This window comes from Centroberyx gerrardi, chromosome 4 (genome assembly GCF_048128805.1).
Source record: "Centroberyx gerrardi isolate f3 chromosome 4, fCenGer3.hap1.cur.20231027, whole genome shotgun sequence".
Lineage (NCBI taxonomy): Eukaryota > Metazoa > Chordata > Actinopteri > Beryciformes > Berycidae > Centroberyx > Centroberyx gerrardi.
This window is the reverse complement of record NC_136000.1, coordinates 17,025,213-17,047,516: the sequence shown is the minus strand read 5'-3', so window position 1 is coordinate 17,047,516 and position 22,304 is coordinate 17,025,213. Positions and strand designations below refer to the sequence as shown.

General features: G+C 42.9%; 1 protein-coding gene across 2 annotated transcripts; it reads left to right on the top strand.

The window, feature by feature from the left end:
• Nucleotides 1–4,020: 4,020 nt before the first annotated feature.
• On the top strand, nt 4,021–21,805 carry fam107b (family with sequence similarity 107 member B). 2 transcript variants are annotated; one of them, XM_071927299.2, is made up of 4 exons: nt 4,021–4,212; nt 15,957–16,128; nt 19,800–19,956; nt 20,237–21,805. In XM_071927299.2, the coding sequence occupies exons 2-4, from the start codon at nt 16,001–16,003 to the stop codon at nt 20,354–20,356; spliced, it is 405 nt and encodes a 134-aa protein (XP_071783400.1). In that variant the 5' UTR covers nt 4,021–4,212; nt 15,957–16,000; the 3' UTR covers nt 20,357–21,805. The 2 variants fall into 2 exon arrangements, with proteins under 2 accessions (XP_071783400.1, XP_071783399.1); XM_071927298.2 differs by lacking the exon at nt 4,021–4,212 and adding an exon at nt 14,662–14,798.
• Nucleotides 21,806–22,304: the final 499 nt, after the last annotated feature.

Genomic DNA, 22,304 nt, shown 5'->3' with positions numbered 1-22,304 from the left:
TGTCTGTTTTGGATGAAATGGGGCAAAGTGAGAGAGAGAGAGAGAGAACAAAATGGTGGATTGAAGTAAAAACAGAGGCGATTTAAACGAATATCTCTGTCATAATGTAAGAATTTCATTGAGCACAATGCTCTGAATTAATGGAGAATCCCTCAAAAGCACATTTAGCATAAGGTGGGTGTGCTGCTGGTGTATGCCCCCAGTCATTCAGAAGTAGGTCACATGCAAGGAGGGGGGGGGGGTTTATTTACACTACAATTACATGTAATTATTTACAATCTACTCCATCCCTATACCAGCCTGGATGTATGCATGGATTCAGCGTCTCAGCAAAGCAATGACGAAATTATTTTCTTCTCAAGCTTTTTGTTCTGTATTCTGCATTTTTCAGTCATGCATTACCTATCAAATCTATGATTATCTATCTACTAAAGCCATTTCAGTTTGTATTATTTTATTGTAACCGTTGGGTACCAAAGTGAATGTGCACAAAAATCAAGCCACCAAGCTCTTAAATTCATTTGAAGTAAGAAAATATCCATATCTCATGTTGACAACTGGCCCAGTATAGAACAGCCTCAGAAAATGTTTTAAAAGTGATTCACTATTATCTGTCGTAAGACCCGCCCTCACTTACAGGAAGCCATCGCCATCACCATGGTTTTCAGATAACTGCCATATCCTGTTTAAAGTAGAGGCCCCTGGAGGCCTGACAAAGAGGAGACAAGGGGGCCTCACATGCAAACATGTACACAAACACACATGTGCACACATGCACACAAAATCTGTGGGAAACCCTAGGATGATAACAGAAACATCTGCGTCAGATATTAGACTTTCAAACAAGGCCAAAGGATAACTGGAGACGGGGGGGGGGGGGTTACGTACTAAAGCTGTCCAGTTCCAGGCAGTAACATCCAGTAAGGAAACCCGCATGTACACAGAGGAAGAGCGGTGAGGCAACAACATGACCTCCACTGTCCATTATGAGCCACCCAACCTTTATTTACAGCCAAGGGTGTATGCAGCATTGACAGTGGCACCACGGAGTACGTCCTTATGTTTAAGCATGTGTGATTGGACATGATGACATAATGTTGCCATACAAGCATGTTTATAAGAGCATTGCAAGTATGCGTCATATCATGTCCATTCATACCATAAGGTGTAGGTAAATTATAAGGTAATCAGGGTAATGAACACAGTGGTTTTGTGTGGAATTTTGTCCCTCAGTATTTTCTAGAGCAGTAAAAGGGGCTTTACACTCTGTGGGTGTGTCTCTCTGTGTCACTATCACTATCTGAATCTCTACATCTCAGTTGTGGGTAGGAAGAGAAAAAAACACAAACTTCCCTGAACCCCAACCGTTTACCCTAAAGCGGAAACCACTGACAGATGTATCATCTCGTCTGATCACTAGAGAAGTTATTCCGTATACACAGAACTGTTTCCATAGCAATCAGGAAGTACTTTCTACTAGCAGCGATAAATGTTTGCGCTCTAAAACGGCCTGAGTTTAGATAGCAGTTAGGGTGTTTGTTTTAGACAGGCGAACTGTGTCTATCAGCAGAGCCGAAGATGAAGTAATATCTGTTTGATTATTTTGAGTTATGCAATAGGAAGAGACTCGGAATAGGGTGATGGCTGTGTAATGATAAAAATGGCTCTCGTGATGGTTGTTATTGCTCTGAGTTTTGGTTAATGTCTCCCCCCCCTCTCTCTCCCTCTCTCACACACACACACACACACACACACACACACACACACACACACACACACATCTGTTTCCTGCATGGTGGGAGGCTGAGTGTGTTGGTCTCTGGAGGGAGTGTCCTGTCTGTCAGTGGCGACCCTCTCATGACTCATCCTATTGTTCAACTCAACACACTTAGTCACCCCTTTCCTAAATTATGAGAAGGTGCTCAGGAATGCTTTACTCCTCTGACCGCCCCCTCCTCCCACATGTTTGGACTTCAAACCTCTGGGCCTCTGGTTTCTTTTCGTCATTTCCAGTAAGAATGCTCTGTAATCGTACAGTAACTTCATCGGATCCAGCGGATATGATCGAAACCAGCGATACATAAGGATATAGTCAAAAGAGTAGCACCCAACTTCTCCCCAGAAAGAAGCAGGCTAGTGTAAGCCGACAGATCACCATGAAACTGGTGGTTTTGGAGAGCAGATTTAACAGAAGGATGGTGGATAAGCAGATCCACTGACCCTTCATCAGTAAGCAGATTACTCTTTATCACATGAGAATGCTCAGGATATTCAGTCTGCTCATACTGCTACGACAAGGCAGCAGAGGACTGATCTGTTTTAATCAACGTTGTAAATGATAAATGATCTGTCTGAGGGCATGTTGGAAGCTTCCCCCTTATGAAAAATGGTCTATAGTAATCCTATAATACATTGTAGAAGGACATTATACAAAAATCACAGCAAAACTTTAAGATATCATTCAGCTATTATAGGTATAAAAATTATACCACAGAAAATCCAACAGTAATATTATCAGAAATTAAAAAATAAAATACCATGAAGTATTGAAAGGTCTCAGTGAGATCTTTTCAGTGCCAAAAGGACACAACTGAAATCATGACCCATAAGTTTTAATTAAACAAAAACTGAAAGCCGTAACAGTAAAAGTAGGGTTTTGTTTGCTGCCAAAAGGGCGTAACTGCACTTACGCCCTTTTGACACCTAGCAAAAGCCCACTTTTGACACTGAACAAGCATTGTGGGTAGAGGATTCTAACAGCACTTAGGTCAACTCAAAATGCATGCTGACGTAAGTAATGCTAGCATGGCAGCATGATCACATCATTTTTAGTGTCCTATTCATATCCTAATTAATATTCTAGGTCAATATTATATGAATGTAAATATGTTAATATTCCCATGAAATACTTAGGCCTATAGATTCAGAATGTTATTTTATAATGTTAGGAGTGTGAACTGGTCAAGATGAGCTCTGACAGTAAGACTGCTGGTAGCTGAAGTAGTAGTTTAGAATCAAAAGTAGTATCTTATATCTATAGAGGTTTATTAAAAAGGTTTATTAAAAGTTTTTAACAGAAAAAATGTATCAATCAATTTGATATGTTCCATGTAGCCTACAATTTTAAAGGCCTTGGTGAAAGTTGCTGAGCATTACCTCAAGATAAAGATATTCATTCTGATCTTGTTTTATATTTCAGTGTTGATTGAAGTGTAATTGCTAGATTTGTATTAAAATGAATGTGTTTTACAATTGTTTACTTACATACGCCCATATTCTGCATGGCTGTATTGGGACAATGTTTGTGCCAAAAAGGTGTATTTCACTCTTTTGCCATTTTTAAAAAAGTGAACAAATATAATTCAACTTAAACTGTAGCAGTATTGTTTTTATAGTAATGCTCAATCTGATAACACAAAAAGTTAAAATATTGTGCTTAGTATGTGGTAACGGCAGCTGATCCAAGTTTGATCAAAATTTGTTTTGGCTCTTCTTTAAAATCTACTATAATGCACTTACGCCCCTTTGGCTCCGAGCCCTCGATATGATCACTGTAAACTCACTATTGAGTCCCACATACACACTATATAGGAACATTGTAGCAATAATATAGGAGATTAAAAATATATAGGATATATTACAAAGTAGCCTAAGGTCCCTATAAACTCTGTATTGAGTACCAGACACACTAAGTCCGTATAGTATTATTATAAGAATATTATAGAGATTTTTTGGTAGTGCCATCATGGTAGCCTATTAAAAATTTGAATGTAGAGTGTGTGTGTGTGTGTGTGTGTGTGTGTGTGTGTGCGTGTGTGTGTGTGTGTGCGCGCGCGCGCGTGCGTGTGTGTTTGCGCTCCATCCACGCCCCGCCTAGAGCGTCGAGGGGTCTCCCCCATCTAGTCAGTGAGCAGATGAAGAAAGGAGGAGGAGGAGGAGGCGGAGGAGGAGGAGCCCCCTGCGTGACATCATATCATCCCTCCCACCCAGCTTTAATTTACATTTTCTATGGGTCCTGACTGTGTGTGTGTGCTACAGCTACAGCTATTGAACACTTTCCAAAGCGGCAGAAAAGCAGCAGCGGGCAGAGTCGCAGACACACCTTAACCCCGAGAAGTGATCTGGAGACGCACTGATGTGGCCTGAACCACTTTGTCATTTGAAATATTGAACAAGTTGAGTTGGAGAAGTCGCGGCGGGGTCGAGTTTGAGGTAGGTGTGTGTCTGGGCTGGTGTGTTTTTCGTATGATTGTTAAATGAGCGCACTAACAAAGCAGCACGTTTTGACTGTCTGTCCCGTCGGGCCCCCGGTAACAACAGCGCCAGGTTTTGGCTTTATGAGCTTTATAAGGAAAGAAAATGAAAGAAAAGAAAGACACGCACGAACAGAAAGAGAATGAGATTGCAAAAGACAAACTCTTGTTTCATTGTCTCCTTTTGTTGCAGCGCATGACTAGCCGACGGGACAGTGAGAGCAAGCGCTGAGATTGTTGTACTGCATGTACAGACTAACAGTTTCGTGTACTTTGAAGTAGATTCGTGTTATTCGTGGCAGTTAATACATTGCATTGTGGGAGAGGAATAGTAGTAGGAAAAATCAGTGTAATTTTCAAAGTGTTTCCGTGGTGCTCAGTATAGATCTCATAGTGACATATGGTACTCCTATGGTATTGCTATAATATTTCTATGGTATTGCTATAATATTTCGAGAGGCCATTATATGTTTGATGTAATATCTGTATACTGTCCTTCCAAAATTCATTATAGTTGTGCTCTAGAGTTCTCTTCTCTATTACTAGTGTACACAGATTGATATAGCTTTAAGATTAGTCTCAATGACGCCCATTTGTGAGACAAACAGCTATAGAAGAGACCATATTTAATTGATGAGCTCTAGTTGAATTCATCATGTGTGAGTAAGACTGTGTGTAATAGCACAGCCATGACCACAACACTGTCTGTTCTGATAAAGCACATGGCTTCAGTCATCGCTGACACACTGGCCTGTGCTGTCATCAGTGAGAGGGAGCAACTGTCATGTGGAGTAAAGTGTGTGTGTGGGTGTGTGTTTTATTTTTCGATGTGACAACAGGTTTGTCAATTGCAACCTTTTGCTACTTCTGTTTTGCAGTGGCTTGCTTCGTCAGAAAGATTGCCTCAGACAGTTGCTGTCAAACTTTAACAAGAGTGTATGCAAACAGGATCCCAACCCCAGGCAAAGCGTTGAGTGTGTGTTTGCTAGGTGGAGGCAGCCGCAGCAGCCTGGCAAACAGAAGTGAGCGCCCTTATCGTGTGAAGCAGTAACTCTAATTTTAACTCTTTTAGGCGGAGAGAAAGTGACAAAGGCAGATGACATGAATGAGTATGTCGGTCCGTCTCGGTGCAGAGCTAAAGAGAGTGTGTGTGTGTGTGTGTGTGTGTGGGGAGGGGAAAGGCCTCGCACATGTGTTAGTCATTTGGAGGGGAGTTTGCTAAACGATTTACATCTGTTTTCTGATCTTTGAACCCCCTCTTCCCTCCTCTCCTCTGTTTCTCTTACTCCTTCTCTCTTGCTGTCTCTATTTCCCGTAAGGGCTGATGGTGTCATTGTGTGTGTGTGTGTGTGTGTGTGTGTGCTGGGTGTTACAAATGGAATGCTCACTGCTTCATTCTTATGGCACTCAAAGGAGTCTAAATACGTGAATGAAATGGCTTGATTTTCCATTCCATAATGGCATGTGAGCATTAGCGGTTCTGGTCCGTTTCTCAAATGGTTTTCATCGTAGAATGTGAGTCCATTGTCGAGGACTCGACCCTGAACTGAAGGAATCAAGGTATTTGGGACAGGACACTGGTTTGTGTGTGTCCTGAAGGGGGGTAACTGGCAACCACATGTGTGTTGACAGTATTATCTCCATCAGTCCTGCTGGTCTGTCTGTGGGCACAAATTTTTCATTACTCAGCAGAATGCACTGAGCCCCAGACTAAAGACCTAGGCTGCACAAGCCGCACCATTCCTGTGTGTGATGTGTGTGTGTGTGTGTGTGTGCGTGCGTGTGTGTCTGTGTGTGTGTGTGTGTCTTCATCAAGCTCCCTTGCTCTTTCCTGGTACATGGACAGTGAAAGACATTTTGTTCTTAGGCAGTGAAAGACTACCTTGTAGCATATGTATCTAAATTTTATCTCCTGTAATGACCGTGTAAACTAAGTTTTCTGAGTATAGATCTCTATCTGTACTGTTTACTGAGAGTGGGCTCCTCATGATTTTATTAAAACCATCTCGACTTTTTAGTTCATGCTATCTTAGAACTTTTGTGTTCACATTCCCTGCTCTTTAACTAAGAGCCAGGCCTTTTTGTTTTGACCTGGCTGTTTAGTGGACATTGATTTTTTGATGTTTTTTCCTCTTGATCCAGCTAACACATTTGGGTTAAAGCTTTTATCCCACATCACCAATTTGCCAGGCTTACATAGTTGGGTGAGTTAATTCCTAAATGGGCAGCAAATATGTTGTTTTTATTTGATTGTTTTTCTGAGAGTGTTTTGGTCAGTTGCTTTTTTTTTTTTTTTTTTTAATGATCTTTCTCCACTGGTTCACAGACAATAGGAATGCATCACGGATCCTCTCCATGTGGACTGAACCAGCCACAATATGATATTATGATGCAAGGAAAACAGCAGTGATGAAATCACAGAATCCTACAACAGCACAAAGGATCTGTTTACACTGCACTGTGGTTTGGTTGCCATGGTTTTAGATTATGATGTCACAATTCAGGTATTGAGTTTCTTGATAGAGCTGGTGGAGCGGGTGTTGTGCTCACAGAGATAGTTGTACATATGAAAGACGCCTTTGTTTGAGCATGTTCAGAATTTTATGTTGATGTATTTATTCTATAGATTATAAAAAGCGAGATCGGATACACACACATGCATAGCAAGGAACAAAAAAATATGTCTCATACACACACACACACGCACACACACACACACACACACTCAGACTCAGCTTCTCCAAAGAATCCCATTGATTTTCCTGCTGTTATGCAGGAGCCTCAATCACAATAAAGTACCATTACTGTGCTGGCCACTTTGTGTAGTCATAGTGAATGGATGACACACACAAACACACACAGGCACACTCTAAATGCCTTCCTCCTTATAGCTTGTTAGGTTGAAGTATAGAGAGATTGGGAGTCTGAGCTGCATGAATTGGATTAAGCTCTTGGTAAGTCTGTATCAAGACATATGATCCTGTCTTATTACAAAGATACACAGGAACATGCGCCCACGGAAGAACAGAGCCACATCCCTCTCTCACTGCCTGAGGTCAACTGGGTTTCCAGACTGTGTACCCATAATGGGTTTGGAAAGTTTCATCAGGCAATGAAACCGCATGATTGCCTACTGTCCCAGCTAAAAATGTTTGTGTATGTGTGTGTACATATATACATTTTCTGTCATTCCGAGCATAAAGGATAGAATCAGAGAGAACAAAGACTTTCTGTGGGCCTGTTTTTGGACACCTGGTTACCTCGTTATCGGTGTGTGGGGGTGCATGTGTACGTGCACGCTCAGTCAGCACTCCCATGTGTCCGTCTGTCTGTAACTGAAGATTGTCTGGTTGCCCAAGGTAACAGTTGTTATTGGGTTTTCTGCACCAGCATGTAAACAAAGGAGAACCTCCCTAATCCTCCCCAATGTGCCTCCCAGCCAATGAGATTTGAGCTCCCAGCTGGGCTCAGCCAGTAGAAGATGAGGAGGGGCGTGACTCTCCTCTCCGAGGGGCTTTGAGGGGAAAAACAGCAGTAAAGCACAAAGCTTTGAATCTGGAACTGGAACAGACACTAGAGCCATAACAAAGACACTTCCTTTTATGACTGGACGGTACCTCACACTACTGAACCAGACCAAACGGCTGTGCTTTTTTATTACAGGCTGTTTATACCGCCAAAGGGACAGATATTGGAACTGTGTTTAATAGGGTGATGTTTAAGAGGGTGATGTGAAAGGCATTCATGTAGGTCAGTGCAGTGTGTGGGTACAGGTTTGCATCATGGTGGGAAAGATCCACATGAAATGCATATGGATAACTGTTGTCCTTTTAGGGTGTGTCCTCCTCATCTGTCTCTGTCCAACTGTTCTCATCAGATGTATGCATATCCATACATGACCATGTGTCGGTGCCAGCTGTGAGGGGGTATAGAACCGCCTTTGTGTCTGACTGACAGGTGTGACCCCAAACTGCCCCCCCTCACACACACCTCACCAATTACTCACTATGCAGGACATATGCTCAGTACTTGGTCAGAGTAAGCGATTTTGATTTTCACTTTTTCAAGACAGGTGTAGAGAGAGTAGTAGCCTATGCATCCATATGTTTCTGTCACTCATGTCTGTTTGTGTGTGAAGGTACATTTATGTCTCTGTGTGCTCGCCTATCATCTATACGCTGTTGTGCGGCTGTGTGTTCTCCAACGTGATAATCGCTTTGCCGGTTCATCACATTCCCGTGCCATGACTCAAAGTGGTGTCTGTGCCTTTTCAGCCAGCCCCATTCATTCTGTAATCTGCCTCAGCCTGGGGCCGTCCCAACGTGTGGCAACAGGAGCGCATATCAGCCACCGCATGGAATAACTTCAGTCGATACTGAACACAAACTGACCCAAACATGTTTCAAAGGGAAACAGAGAATCAGGATAAAATTGTGCTCATCTGTGTCTTAACACTGTAAGGCTTCCATTACACTTGTCATTGCACAGCGTTTTTTATCGTCCCATCATGCATTAAGTGACTGGTCTGGACACACAAAAATCAAATATTTGCTCACATTGCAGTCAGATACTCAAAACCAAATATGGAAGTTTTCAGGCTCACGTTATCACCAGACTTCAATGTAGTCTGGACCCAATGCAGCCACAAAGCTTATAAAAGCAATGTGAAGCGATAAAGAGGGATGGAAAGTATCACAGACACAGATTGAAATAACTACAGCCACAAGAGATGCATAACAGACATTTTCAGGCCAAGATCGCAGCAGCGTGATCTCAGTCAGACCTCAAAAATGACATTGACATGTCAAGTATAACCGTTGCCAAAGATCTGACGAATGGGTATTTGACTGTTATTTTTTTTTATTGTTATTTTAATGGAGAAAAAGGAACAGAGAAATGAGAAGTAGAGTCAGTCTTTATATACCTCTAAAGGTTCCGCTCCTGTCCTTCTCTGTTATCAGAAATTGAAGTGCTTGTGGTTTACAGTGGGCAGAAAAGGCCTTGGTGTGATAGTGAGATAGTTAAACTCCTCTCTCTCACTTCTCAACTTTCTTCTATTGCTATTTAATTTATCGATTCCACTTGAGTGTTTAACGTCGGCAAATGAATACGGCTGTCTTGAGATGCTGAGTTAGAAAAGCTCATCACGATGGAGAAAAGCTCTCTGATATTGCTGGACTGCCTCTCATGAAAAAAAATTAAGTTCTGCATACAGTAAGCATGCAGTGGACAGAGAGATGAGAACTACGTGCAAGACAATGAGAAAGTCACAGTAATTCAAATGCCTGTGTATGAAGTAAGACCTATATTATTTCTCCTGGTTGGCAGACATTCTGTTTAAAGGCGTTCACTTCCACACACACACACACACACACACACACATATACTGCATAGCTAAAGCCTGACAGCACACGCCTCCCTCACATGACGCACTACGTTTTACATGATGTTTTCCTTGCGTGGGTGTTGGTGCATGGGAGCGCATCTGTGCATCTGTGTTTTATGAACCCGTACACCCCGAATCTAAATTCCCACACCCCGGCGTCTCCCCAGTGACATCATCTTATTGAGGGAAAGGGGAGGTGCAGGGTTGCTCTCGGGGGGTCAGTACATGATGAGGCCCCAGAATCCCCCTGCTCCTCTTTTCTGCTTCAGGCCCCGACTCCAAGGCAGGAAATACAAAACAGGCCTCAACCCCCAAACTCCCAGTATAGGAACCATTTTCTCTGTCTCTCTCTCTTTCTTTCTTTCTCTGTCTCCCTCAGTTCGTCCCGCAATTCAAGCTTTATCAGCATGAATGTCAGATGAACAATATTGCCATAGTCTAAATACACTTGAATACAAATAGATAACTAGGCTCTCTCACACACACACATACCTACCATCTACTGTAGGCTTGTAATACGTTTAATTTAGATCTGTTTTGCCCAGTCTAAACATGATTGATTGATGGCAGTGACAGGAATGGAATTTGGCATAGGAGTTGTGTGCAGATGGAGATGTTTGTAAAGAGCATGTTCATGCTCCAGAGCGGCTGGTGGGGTTCAGGAGGGTTTGTCTCATCTTGCGGCTGCATCTCTCCCTGGCATGTGCTGTCAGGTCAGCTGGCCTGAGGTGAGCCTGACTGTCATTTGCACATTCTCTCACTCACAGATGCACATATGAGACGAGATACAAATGCTGTGGGTATGTTTCCAGTTGGTGCTGATTGTGTGTGTGTGTGTGTGTGTGTGTGTGTGTGTGTGAGAGAGAAAGAGAGTATGCACAACCTGACATGATTTATGTGTTGTCTCTCTCTCTCTCTCTCTCTGTCTCTCTCTCTCTCTCTCTCTCTCAAACACCCCCCCCCCCCATGCCCCAGCAGCTGTCAGTTAAAAGCCCATCTATCTGTGTGTTTTAATTAGGGCCTCTCCTATTTATGGCTGAATGACCGCTTCATTAACAGAAAGGCACCCGGATCTGCTCAGCTTTTAACACACGGGGAGGGAGACGGGGTGTGTGAGAGTGAGGTAGAGGGACAGGGAGAGGGCGGGACAGAGAATGGGGTGTGGGGGTTGCTTTAGGGGTATTGATGACGCAATTTCCCCTGAGGGCTGGACCTCCCATCTGTGAGTGGAAGAGACAGGATCTGGCCAAAGAAAGAAAGGGAGAGTGAGGGAGAAAAAGGGATACAGGCAACAGAGAGTGATGTGGTAAATTAAGTTTCAAGAATATTTGAAATAATTTTCTCTAGCTGGTCATGGAATTACATTGTGAGTCTGATTCGCAACTAGCCCATCTTGTTGTTTTTTTTTCTGTATGTATGTGTCTATGATCAGCATATCAAATCAACCCCTTTTGTAAATCTAACCCCATGCACCTTTGTGTCACGAATCCTGGCTCGCTAATGACCGACCGGGCGTGGTCTGGTGACTGGCGTGTCTTCAGAACCAATGACATCTGACCGCCCAACCCCTCTGCAGTCAGCGCAGTGGATAACGTGCTGCGTTTGTGTCTGTGCGTGTTGTAGGGGGACAGGGGGTCAGATGGTGAAGCAGGCCACCAGCTGCTCTCATCTTCTCTTTTTCCATTCCCCTCTCTCTCTCTCTCTCTCTCTCTCTCTCTCTCTCTCTCTCTCTCTCTCTCTCTCTCTCTCTCTCTCTCTCTCTGCAGTAAGGGCTGCAGCATGATGACTAGAGCCAGTCATGACTCATGAATGGGAGAATCTTAATATCATTATTCAGCATTCTGTTCTCTGTCTTGCTGTCTTTTTCGTCCCGCCTTGCGCTGATCCTGACATGTTAGCTATCCATCTCTTTCTCTCTTCGTTCTCTTTACATAACACTTTTTCCCGTAGTTTGTCTTCCCTGTCCTCCCTCCAGTATTGTCTGTCTGCTCCCTGGCAGTGAAACAATAGAGAGAGACTGATAATGGCCAATCTAGTTTCTCCTCCCCATCCCTCATCATTAGCCTTTCTGCCCATCTGTGCTCCTCTAGGGCTGTATCATAGAGGGTGCTTTTTATATATAGATTTCACTGGGTTCATTTGTCTATAAGCTTGTGAACTATAAGTGTGTAAGTTAGCTGTGAGGTTGTTTGTTTTTGGGGAGTTTATTTCAGTTGTTGAAAACGTACACAGTGAAACCCTGTTAGAAGCCTTGCGGTGTCAGTAAGTTGGCATCATTTCCTGTGTCACTACATTAAGTGTGGGTGGGCAAACGACAGTTGAGGGGGAAATTGAAAGGCGTGTGTGTGTGTGTTATTCTGGTAGCTCATATAGCTATGGGACTATGGGAAAATGACAGTTAAGGGGGAAATTGAAAGGAGTGTGTTTGAATGCAACTCTGTGTGTGTGTGTGTGTGTGTGTGTGTGTGTGTGTGTGTGTTATTCTGTTAGCTCATGTAGCAACAGGAAAGACCAGGCCAGGCAGCTCTGATGCAACAACTTGGCACAGTGCGGGTATTCAACCCTTCCAAGACAGTCATTCTATCAGCTCTAATGCACCCTGCCACCAGGGTACACTCACACACACTCACTAGTACAAACACGTTTTTGATCGTTACCCAAAACTTGCATCCAATCACACGCTCTCTGTCACACGCACGCACGCACACACACACTCAATCACTCTCTCTTTTCGTTTTGTCTTTACAAAGTGAAAAGCAAACACCTCAATAATGGAAATATACTTACTTATTACTTACTTATTAATGGAAATCTACAAAGTTTGCGGTGGCAAAGTCTGATTGTAACATGGTGTATTTCCTTCTGCGCCACTTTTGACCTTTCTGTCTCTCTGTTTGTTTCTTCTAGGATGTTTGATTGGATATTTAACCTCTAAGCTAGCTGTTTAAAAGAGTGACTATTAACAGGATGTGAGATCGCAGTCATATACAGGTCATGAGGATGACATGGAGAAAAAGTGGAGTAAACAGAGGAAAGCTGTTCCTCTGCCTACCCATTTCTCCTTTCTGACCCACTTTTTCTCCTGTCTTTTTCCTCTGTTTTGACTGACTGTCTTGTCTTATTATGAGTGAATGCCTGGACATTTTGAATCTCCTAAATGCTGGGTCTGTTCCCCTGGACGCAGACATCTCAGAGTCCCGGGTCGTATGGAGGCTCATTAAGGGTGTGTGTGTGTTGTGTGTGTGTGCTTGAGAGGGTGTGCTTCCAAAACCAATAAACAAGCTGTTTTAATGGAGATTCCTGGAACAGCAGGGAGTGTTGTCCCGAAAACAGTGTACCTTAATAAACACACACATGCTCAGAGAGAAACTTATACCTGATCACAGTACACATAGTGTGGCACACAGACATACTGAATATGAGTGTGTACACGTTAAGACATGGAAAGTATATTTTGAAGTGACTGTTGGTATATAGTTCTGACCCAAAACACAGTAACAGAATGAGTGGGAGAGATCTTCTGCCACAACTATGCATTAGGTGGAACATAAATTAAAATGTGCGGCGCTAACCAATGACAAGGTAGACTGGGCTCCAATTTGAGGTTGCAGGACCCTTTGAACTCCCTATGTCACTTCCCCTCTCCCTTGGGGCATGCAGGAAGTAGGAGCAGATGTGTTAGGCTAACGGACACTTTCACAACACCGCCAGCCTGTAAGATCCTCCACCCCCCGCCACTGGCATTAACAGAAAACCGCCTTTGATGTACCCGCTGCACACAGCACGTGTGTGCTCTGCTCACACACATCCCCTGATGCTCAGTCACAAGCTGCTCTGCCCACCTCCGCCTGCTCGCATGCACAAATACAAAGTATGTCATAATGTTCCATATCATATAATATACAGTGATTGGCTGAGGGAATAGGTTATAGTGGGCTCCTAACAGCATTATAACCAGTGATGCAGCATTATACAAGTGATGCAACTGTTTATTTATTGCCATTATGTTCATCAAATCCAGTATATTTTGATTTCTAGGCATAGCTCTTTGTCCTGCAGTGTGTGCAGCCAGAAAGCATATTTTTCTAGGGGTCTTTGTTATGTAACCTACATGGTTTGGCTTCTGGGATGCAGGAATGTCGACCTCTAGTGGAACCCTGACGTCATTACGTCTATCTATTCTTTGTGCGTTTGTTTTGATTTTGAGGGCGCATCACTCCTCCGCTTTTGTCTCCAGCACGTGCGATGTACCACACTTAGTTCCGACCGAGCAATATGATTGGCCGACTGAGTACCAAAATATAAAACCTCAGTGCAGAACATATCAGTCCGCGTTGTTTATGTTCTGTTATGCATTATATCAGTTACAAGAGGCATCAGAAACTCGTAACCTAGCAACCGTAGCACCTCGTAACGCCAACCTCCGAACGAAATGGAGGTATTTGAGGACATGACTTTTGATTTCCAAATGTCTTCCGTGTTGTACATCAACCTCAATCATTCAGTCTGGGGGAGAAGAACTGCGTAGCCTTTTTTGAGAGAAGTGCGTTTTGATGCAATTATTAATTAAGTAAACAGGCTCGGTACTATAACTATGAATCGGTAGAAAACCCTGTTCACCCATTTAACCAAATCCGAAAAAAGAATAGACTGCGCACAGCTAAACTGTAAGTCCGCATAGGAATATTAGCCTATAGTGATACCATGGGTCATATAAAAGTACGATGAGAGCACTACTGAGTAACTTCATTGGGGGAATACGCTCCCTATTTCTCCATAAATGGAAAAACTGATGTTAAAAACTGGTCTCAGACCAGAGATGTGCGATGTGAGTGAGTGGGAGGGAGTAGGTGAGGGAGGGAGAGAGACATTGACAGAGAGAGAGAGAGAGAGAGAGAGAGGTCTGGGGGCGTATAATAGGGAGCGAGCTGCTCGGCAATGATAAACCTTGTTCTTGTCGAAGCCGGACGGGACTTTGCGCTCCAGCCTCAGTAGGAGACAGCTGTGCGGGACAGAGCCTCTCTGCATTCAGGCTCTGCTGCGCACTAATTAACAAGGCCGCATTTTCTAATAAGTCGACTTGGAATTTTTTATCAGAAACAAAGTAACAGCAGAGATGGCGACTATGTTCAGATACCCCGTCTTTCCTCATCTGCAGGGTGAGTTAAGCCAAAGTTGTTGAACGCAGTTAACAACATGTTCAGTGTAAGATTAACCATCCGGAGGTTTTTGTGCATTTTTAAAAAGGTATTTAAAGGTTAAGTAGGCCTACTTAGCCGTTTTAATCTTATTAATGACAAATATTATTTGAAAAGATAAATAAACATCCAACTAGTCAAATTTTCGATTGTTTTTGTGCCGTTATCGTAATGTGCTAGATCTGCAAGCTTATCTGTTAATGTGTTTATTCAAATCAGAATCACTGGATTGTGGAGTGCACTAATACTGTGAGCCATCAGTTCAGATGCACATTTGAATATTTTTATTGAGCAAAGTAGACTGAAGAACAGTAGCTCTGTGTTGACTGTGATATCAGTTTGTCTTTGAAGTTGTAGCCTAATAAAAATGATTTATTAAGGTGTTATTGCATGCACCGTGCCATTACCATGAGATATTGGTCAGACGTCTATCACAATTATATCTGAGCTTTATAATGGCTAGATAAGTGACCCAGGGGTCACAAAATGATTTATTTATTTATATAAACATGGTCCTAATCTTGCAACCTACTTTCTGGTGAAATGCTGAACTGCCAAAAACTGCAAAATAAGTCATTGGTTGGTGTCACAGTTCACCATTCTGGGCATGTGCGCCCCTGTCTGGGGGGGGGGGGGGGGGGGGGGGGGGGGGGTGATGAGTAGGAAATGCTTCATTTTTAGGGATCGCTTTGCACTTGGACCAAAAAAGTTTTGAACCACTGGGTTAGGGTTATTTACATAACAATTTGCCCAATGAAAATATATTAAATTATGGTTCAGTGCTGTCCTGATTTCATCTCACCATTTTGCATATGGCTTTCACATCATCTAACAAGGGGATGAAATGTTCCGGCTCTCCCTGTGTGGAACAATTATGTAATTCCAGCGCTGACTCAATCACTACAGAGACCAGCCAAAAACTCTGAGCATATGCCATTGTCGGGTTTTGAAAGAAGTGTGCTTCCAGGGGAAAATAAGTTCCTGGAAAATGCGTGGCTTTGTAACACACTGATATTTCTGTGTCACCAGGGAATCAAATTGTTTTGGTGCATCCCCACCCAAGTTACAATAGTGGTATTGTTAAGTGAAGCTCCTTCCTGCTTGCCTCTCTCCATTCAGATCCGTGTGACCCTGGTCTATCTCTGTCACCGGGGAGGAGTGTCATGGCGGAGCCAGACTATCTGGAGGGAGACTGTGATGAGCTCATCAAACCCAAGAAGCTGATCAACCCGGTCAAGACCTCCCGAAACCACCAGGACCTGCACCGAGAGCTGCTCATGAACCAGAAGAGGTCAGGAGACATGAAAACACACTCTGCACCTCTCTCTCTCTGTTTCTCCTCAACTCTTTCCTAATCAACACACTCTGACACTCCCCATTTACTCCTGAGGAAGGACAGATTCTTTATTATACAGTTAGCAACCACACCCAAGTTTTATCATGGTTTATGGCAAATAAACAAAAATCAGCTTGCCGTTTAATAAAGGTGGTTGAGTTCCAAGCCTTAAGTTATGACTGGACAGATAGTGGTTTATTTACCTATTTAGTGTTTAACATCTCTTCCTGTACAACAGTTTCTACTCCATCTCCTTAGTTGTTGCAGGTTTGCCTTTATCCTAAACAAGTTAGGATAAAGGCCAGGAAAAACAATATAAACAGTCCCCAGATCCAAGCGTATACTTGTACCTCTATCTGGAGGGAGGTTGACTTATATTATTATGCTACTTTCTTGTAATTGGTCTGATTAGTATCCATGCAGACTGGACGAGCATTTCTGCAGTGCGTCACTGTAGTTGACTTCATGGGTCCCTCCGACCCCGGGGTGAGAAGCTCCAGTATTATGTAAAGCTCAGCACATAAAACTTTCATAGGAACCATTATATAAAACCCCAAGTGCATTACTCTGTCAGAAATATCTTATGTAAAGGAAACATAGATATACTGTACGGGTTAAACCCTCAATATCAGTATTAATGCTGGATTAATGCTTAGAGATTTCCTTCGGGGGGGGGGGGGGGGGGGGGCGGTGCATGCGCACGTCAGTCACGATGATCATCCTCATGACACTGAATGTCTATATTTTCTCTCAGTAAACACAGTTGCCTCCAGCTCCGTGTCCGAGCTATAAATAAATACATAAACACACGCGCTGTTGACAGCTGTTACATCACAGTGATGCTCTGTCTCAAACGGGTCATTGTATTGATGGATGGATGCAGGGCATTATTGAGTGACAGGAGAAAGGGCAGGGTAGGCAGAAAGAGAGAGGCAGGGAGAAAATAAACAAAAATATTAGTGCATTTTATTACATTTTAGAGAAAGAAAATCTGAAAAAATGTCATTGTTGTCTTTGTTTTGTTCCCAAAGTTGCAGTAAATTTTGTTTATGGGTCTGAGTGCCAGTAGAAGCCCATAGAATGGATCTATTGGGTTTAATGGGATAGACTTGTTTTGACTGGGCCGTATACCCTGTACTGCAGAGTACAGAATGTTTCCCTGCGCAATGGATTAGTCACGGCGATGAGAGAGGGAGGGTGGGATGGATGGATGGATGAATGGATGGATGGATGGATGGATGGATGGAGAGAATAAAGGAGGAGTGTTATGTAAGCAAGATTACAAAACAGTTTCCAGCTGAGGGTCTCTCTCTCTCTCCCTTAGCTACCTTTTGTTGTGGTGACCCATCCTACACACACATCACACACAGATGGACTCACAGTCACATACCAAGAGTGCGCACACACACAGCGTACACACACACACACACACACACACAGAGGAATGTTGTAAAATCAAGTCACCAAGTCAGGTTAAGCGTTTGGGCAGATGGGGATAGTGGTGTGTGGGAACTGTTGGGAATGTGTGGGAAATGTTCACACGCTTGCTTATGTACATGTATTGGCTATTAGATAACTTCCTAGTTTGCTAGAGGGCGTGTGCTGGTGGGAGGGGTCGGGGGTCTGTGATTACGTAACAGAGCAGAGCGGAGCAAGCATCTCTCCACAGCCCGTCTTGTTATTACTCTGAGTGACCTTGACCTCCTCCCCCTCAGAGTGGAGTGCTTTAGTCAACCTGACCCGATAACACATCAATTACCCTCCGCTATGCCTCGGCTCGCTAAAGTGCTTTCATAAGACCCTCTGTGTCAGGAAAACCGGGACATTTTCACTGCAGCAACGACTTCCGATAAAGTAACGGCTCGATGGAAATTAACTCCCACTGCTTCTTGGAGCAATGGGGGCTTGGTTATGTAATCTTCAGATTTATTAATGCGTTTAATTGAGGCGCTGTTGTTGTGCTAAACTGCAGTCAGGTAGGCTGCGGCGTGTTTTCCCTGAAGTACATACACAGCCTAAACAGAGACAGGCTGTCATGGCGAAAGGTAAATCAATGAGCTTAGTTTTCTGCGAAGGAAAGTAATCAGGATCGTGGCAGTTTTCTGTAGACTTAAAGGACAAGGAGATTGGATATTTGACCGAGGATAACCTCTGTCTTTTGAAGCTCTTGACTTTTGTGCCGCTTTATTGTGCCTCCATAATCCTTTGCAGACTTTGCTGTTTTATGGCTTTTGCCTTTTCAAGCTCACCCTCAGCACCCCCTGTTCCCCTCAGACATACACACACACACACACACACACACACATCGAGGGCTCGGAGCCAAAGGGCGTAAGTGCATTATAGTAGATTTTACAGGAGAGCCAAAACAAATTTTGATCAAACTTGGATCAGCTGCCGTTACCACATACTAAGCACAATATTTTAACTTTTTATGTTATCAGATTAAGCATTACTATAAAAACAATACTGCTACAGTTTAAGTTGAATTATATTTGTTCACTTTTTTAAAAATGGCAAAAGAGTGAATACGCCTTTTTGGCACAAACATTGTCCCAATACAGCCATGCAGAATATGGGCGTATGTAAGTAAATAATTGTAAAACACATTCATTTTTAATACAAATCTAGCAATTACACTTCAATCAACACTGAAATATAAAACAAGATCAGAATGAATATCTTTATCTTGAGGTAATGCTCAGCAACTTTCACCAAGGCCTTTAAAATTGTAGGCTACATGGAACATATCAAATTGATTGATACATTTTTTCTGTTAAAAACTTTTAATAAACCTTTTTAATAAACCTCTATAGATATAAGATACTACTTTTGATTCTAAACTACTACTTTTTTTTTCACTTATTGATGTGTGCTGTTAGAATCCTCTACCCACAATGCTTGTTCAGTGTCAAAAGTGGGGTTTTTCTTGGTGTCAAAAGGGCGTAAGTGCAGTTACGCCCTTTTGGCAGCAAACAAAACCCTACTTTTACTGTTACAGCTTTCAATTGATCTTAAGTACTCTCAAGCCTCATCCTCAGCCCCCACCCCTCTCTGTTGTAATTTGGAGGAGTTTGGAGAGTTACATAATAGTAATATTTGGCTCCTCTTGGCAAGAAATGCTCACAGTGTAGTAAGACGGCCCTGTCCCCCTTTTTTTAATTTTACTACACAAAACCAGACAGTTGTATAACAATCCTTCCGGTTTCTAAATGCATTGTTACCCCGAGTCTGCTGTCTGTGGTCGTATGAATGGATTTTCATATTGTGTAAGATAGAGGGTGATATTTTTGGAAGTTGGTTTTGCCAGAACGGACCTGTGGTGGAAAAAAAGAGGTCAGGACCCATGGTTTCATCACACATTTCCAAAGTCAGTTCCGGTGCTGGCACCCTCCTTGCACACAGATTAGCAAATGTGATGGGCTAAAAGTCCACGTTGCATAAACTTGCCTGAAATACGATTGACATGTTAATTCAGATCTCCATGTCAAACTGGAATCAGGTCATCGCTCTCACGTATAAATGTGAATGCCAGTCTTCCTCTGTAGTGTCGTCAGGATGTCTTGTCGTGGGTTGTTGATTAAGTTTCGTCATGGTAACCTGCTCTTTCTCTGACTCATTCTCCACAGGGGTCTGGCTCCCCAGAACAAGCCTGAGCTCCAGAAGGTTCTGGAGAAGAGAAAGAGGGAGCAAGTTCTCAAGGCCCAGAAGGAGGAGCAGGAGGCTCACAAGAAGAGGAGCGACCTGGAGATAGAGCTCATGAAAAGACAACAGAAACTAGAGCAGGTGAATATTTGGAAGAACACACACACTCACAGTCTGTTACTTTGAAACTTGGAAAATGGACTTGGTAAATAGATGTATGTTGTCACTGTATCAGGGCACAAGAGACAACAAAGATGAAAATGATTGCCAGCTGAAAGATATAGCCGTTATCACATATAGGTTGTCACTTCTGCACAGAGAAGGAATGTTTGTATGTAGTTGAGTCATTTTAACATACCATAAAATCAAGCAGATATAGAATTTGTCTAACGTGAATTTGTTAATATGTGTATTCCTCTAGCTGGAGCTGGAGCAGCAGAAAAACGAGGAGGAGCAGGAGAACACCCCCGAGTTTGTCAAGATGAAGAGCAACCTGCGGAGGACCAAGCAGGAGGCCGATGGGGAGGAACGAACCACCTAGAGACCAGCAGGGGTGTCTGGGTCTGGCTGATTGTGCGCGTGTTTGTGGGCGTGGAGGCGTCAGGTGTGTGTGTGTACAAGAGAGCATGTGTTTTGTCTGTGGCGCACAGCGGCGACCCGACCGTGGTCCGAGATTAACTTCCTGGTTTTCCCGACCCAGCTGTTCCTTCCTGCAGTGAGGAGAGAGAGACTTTACAGACTAAAGACCCCTCTGGCTGCCTGCCACGGACCTCAGCCCCTCTCACCCATCCAGCACCACACAGCACCCCCCGCAGGAGGGACCTAAAACACAGACACGTTACATGTTACACGCCTCTCAACGAGGGCGAGCAAGCTTCCAAATGAGCTGTGATGGAGAAACAACCAAACACACACAGGAGTTCTCATCCCCTCTGCTTTCACTCCTCTCTCCACAGAAAGCTGTCATTTCCATTTATTGTTATCGATGTTGTTATCGTTGTTGTTTTTTGTTTTTTTTGTTTTTCATCTTCAGAATCAAATAAGGAAAAGTGGACACTGGATGGACTCTTGAAGCTGTGTAATGTAAAAGCCAAACTAATGTGCTTTTGTTATTTATGTTTGTAGCTTTTAGCCCAGGTATAGGGAGCAGACTTTTTAGTCGTTCTGTATTTTAGTTTGTTTTACAGCATAGTTTGTGAAGCCAGAACAGGACAAAGGGAGTGTGCGGTTGTGTGAAACACTCAAGTTTGCTTCTTTTTTTTTTTTTTTTATTCAATACATGCCATTTCCTCAGCTAATGCAATTTTGAGCAATAGTAGAACTCCCAGGCGTGAGAGTGATCTTTTCTTTATATATTCTGTTGTTTTTGTATGAATAAAAGTGTTACTAAATAAATAATTTAAGTTTTGTTAGGTTGATCAATGAGAATAAGGCTTGAGGCCTGCCTGATCAGTCTTTGTGTGCTTTAATGAACAAAGGATTTGATAGAATCCATAAAGTATATAATTGGAAGTGTATACACGTGAGCCGCCTGTCATAGGGATTCATTGATTGCGTATGAATATCTATTTGGCTCCCAAAACAGTGCTGGTAAGCTTCCTGGATCTTTATGACTCCAGTTTTGTATCTTTGTTTATAATGGAACCATAAACATGCAGACAGAAATTTTCCAACAGCAAAACTGAGAGACCATAAGAGACTGCAAAACAATATAGCCTATTCAGCTATCTCCATATGGCACAACCTTCAAAACGGCTGCAGGATGTGAGAAACTGGAATGTGACTGCTCGGGATGTCCCAAGTGCCCATATAGGGGTTAGTTGAATATCACACAAAAGAATGTGATAGGCCTGACATCCTGGTTTGTGTGTCTCTAAACACTGATCATTATTCTCATGGGAACAAGCAGATTTGTAACATCATAGTCCTCTGTTCCTCTCCAGATACAACCTCTTCTTCTTTGAAATAAACATCATTTTAACATGTCCCATTCATTTTTCTTTCTTTTTCTGTGCTGCTGGAGTCTGTGGGTTTGTAAGTTACCCAACTAGTGTCAGTCTTCTCTAATGGAACATGGTCCTAATATAACAGCAAAGCAGTAGGCTAGATTGATCAGTTCTTCATCACTTTGATCAAGTGAGTTTATTTAGTCATTGATTTGAATGATGTTTAATGGGCACCATGCCATGCTAGGACACTTAACTTGAAAGGCAAAACCTCTATGGGCAAAACTAACAAGAGAAGGATATACTGTGTAGCCTATCTCTGACTACTTTTCGACTTGCAATTCTTTTTTGGTTAAACCACATGGGGGCGACAGAAGTCAAATTAACATAAATCCCCAACAAACAGAATGATTATGCTGTGAACACGACTCCCAGTAAGGTAAGGGTGCACATTCTGAGAAAATAGATCTATGCAAAAAGAAAAAAGATACATCAGACAGAGGCCAAACCTGTGAACGCTGCTGTTCTAATAAGTGACATTGT

What these genes read in the sequence shown, in the direction of transcription:
- fam107b (XM_071927298.2), top strand. Translation starts at nt 14,756, where the DNA reads ATGGCGACTATGTTCAGATACCCCGTCTTTCCTCATCTGCAGG. An exon ending in CGTCTTTCCTCATCTGCAGG is followed by an intron (nt 14,799 to 15,956) that starts GTGAGTTAAGCC and finishes CTCTCCATTCAG; the next exon opens with ATCCGTGTGACCCTGGTCTA. An exon ending in CTGCTCATGAACCAGAAGAG is followed by an intron (nt 16,129 to 19,799) that starts GTCAGGAGACAT and finishes CATTCTCCACAG; the next exon opens with GGGTCTGGCTCCCCAGAACA.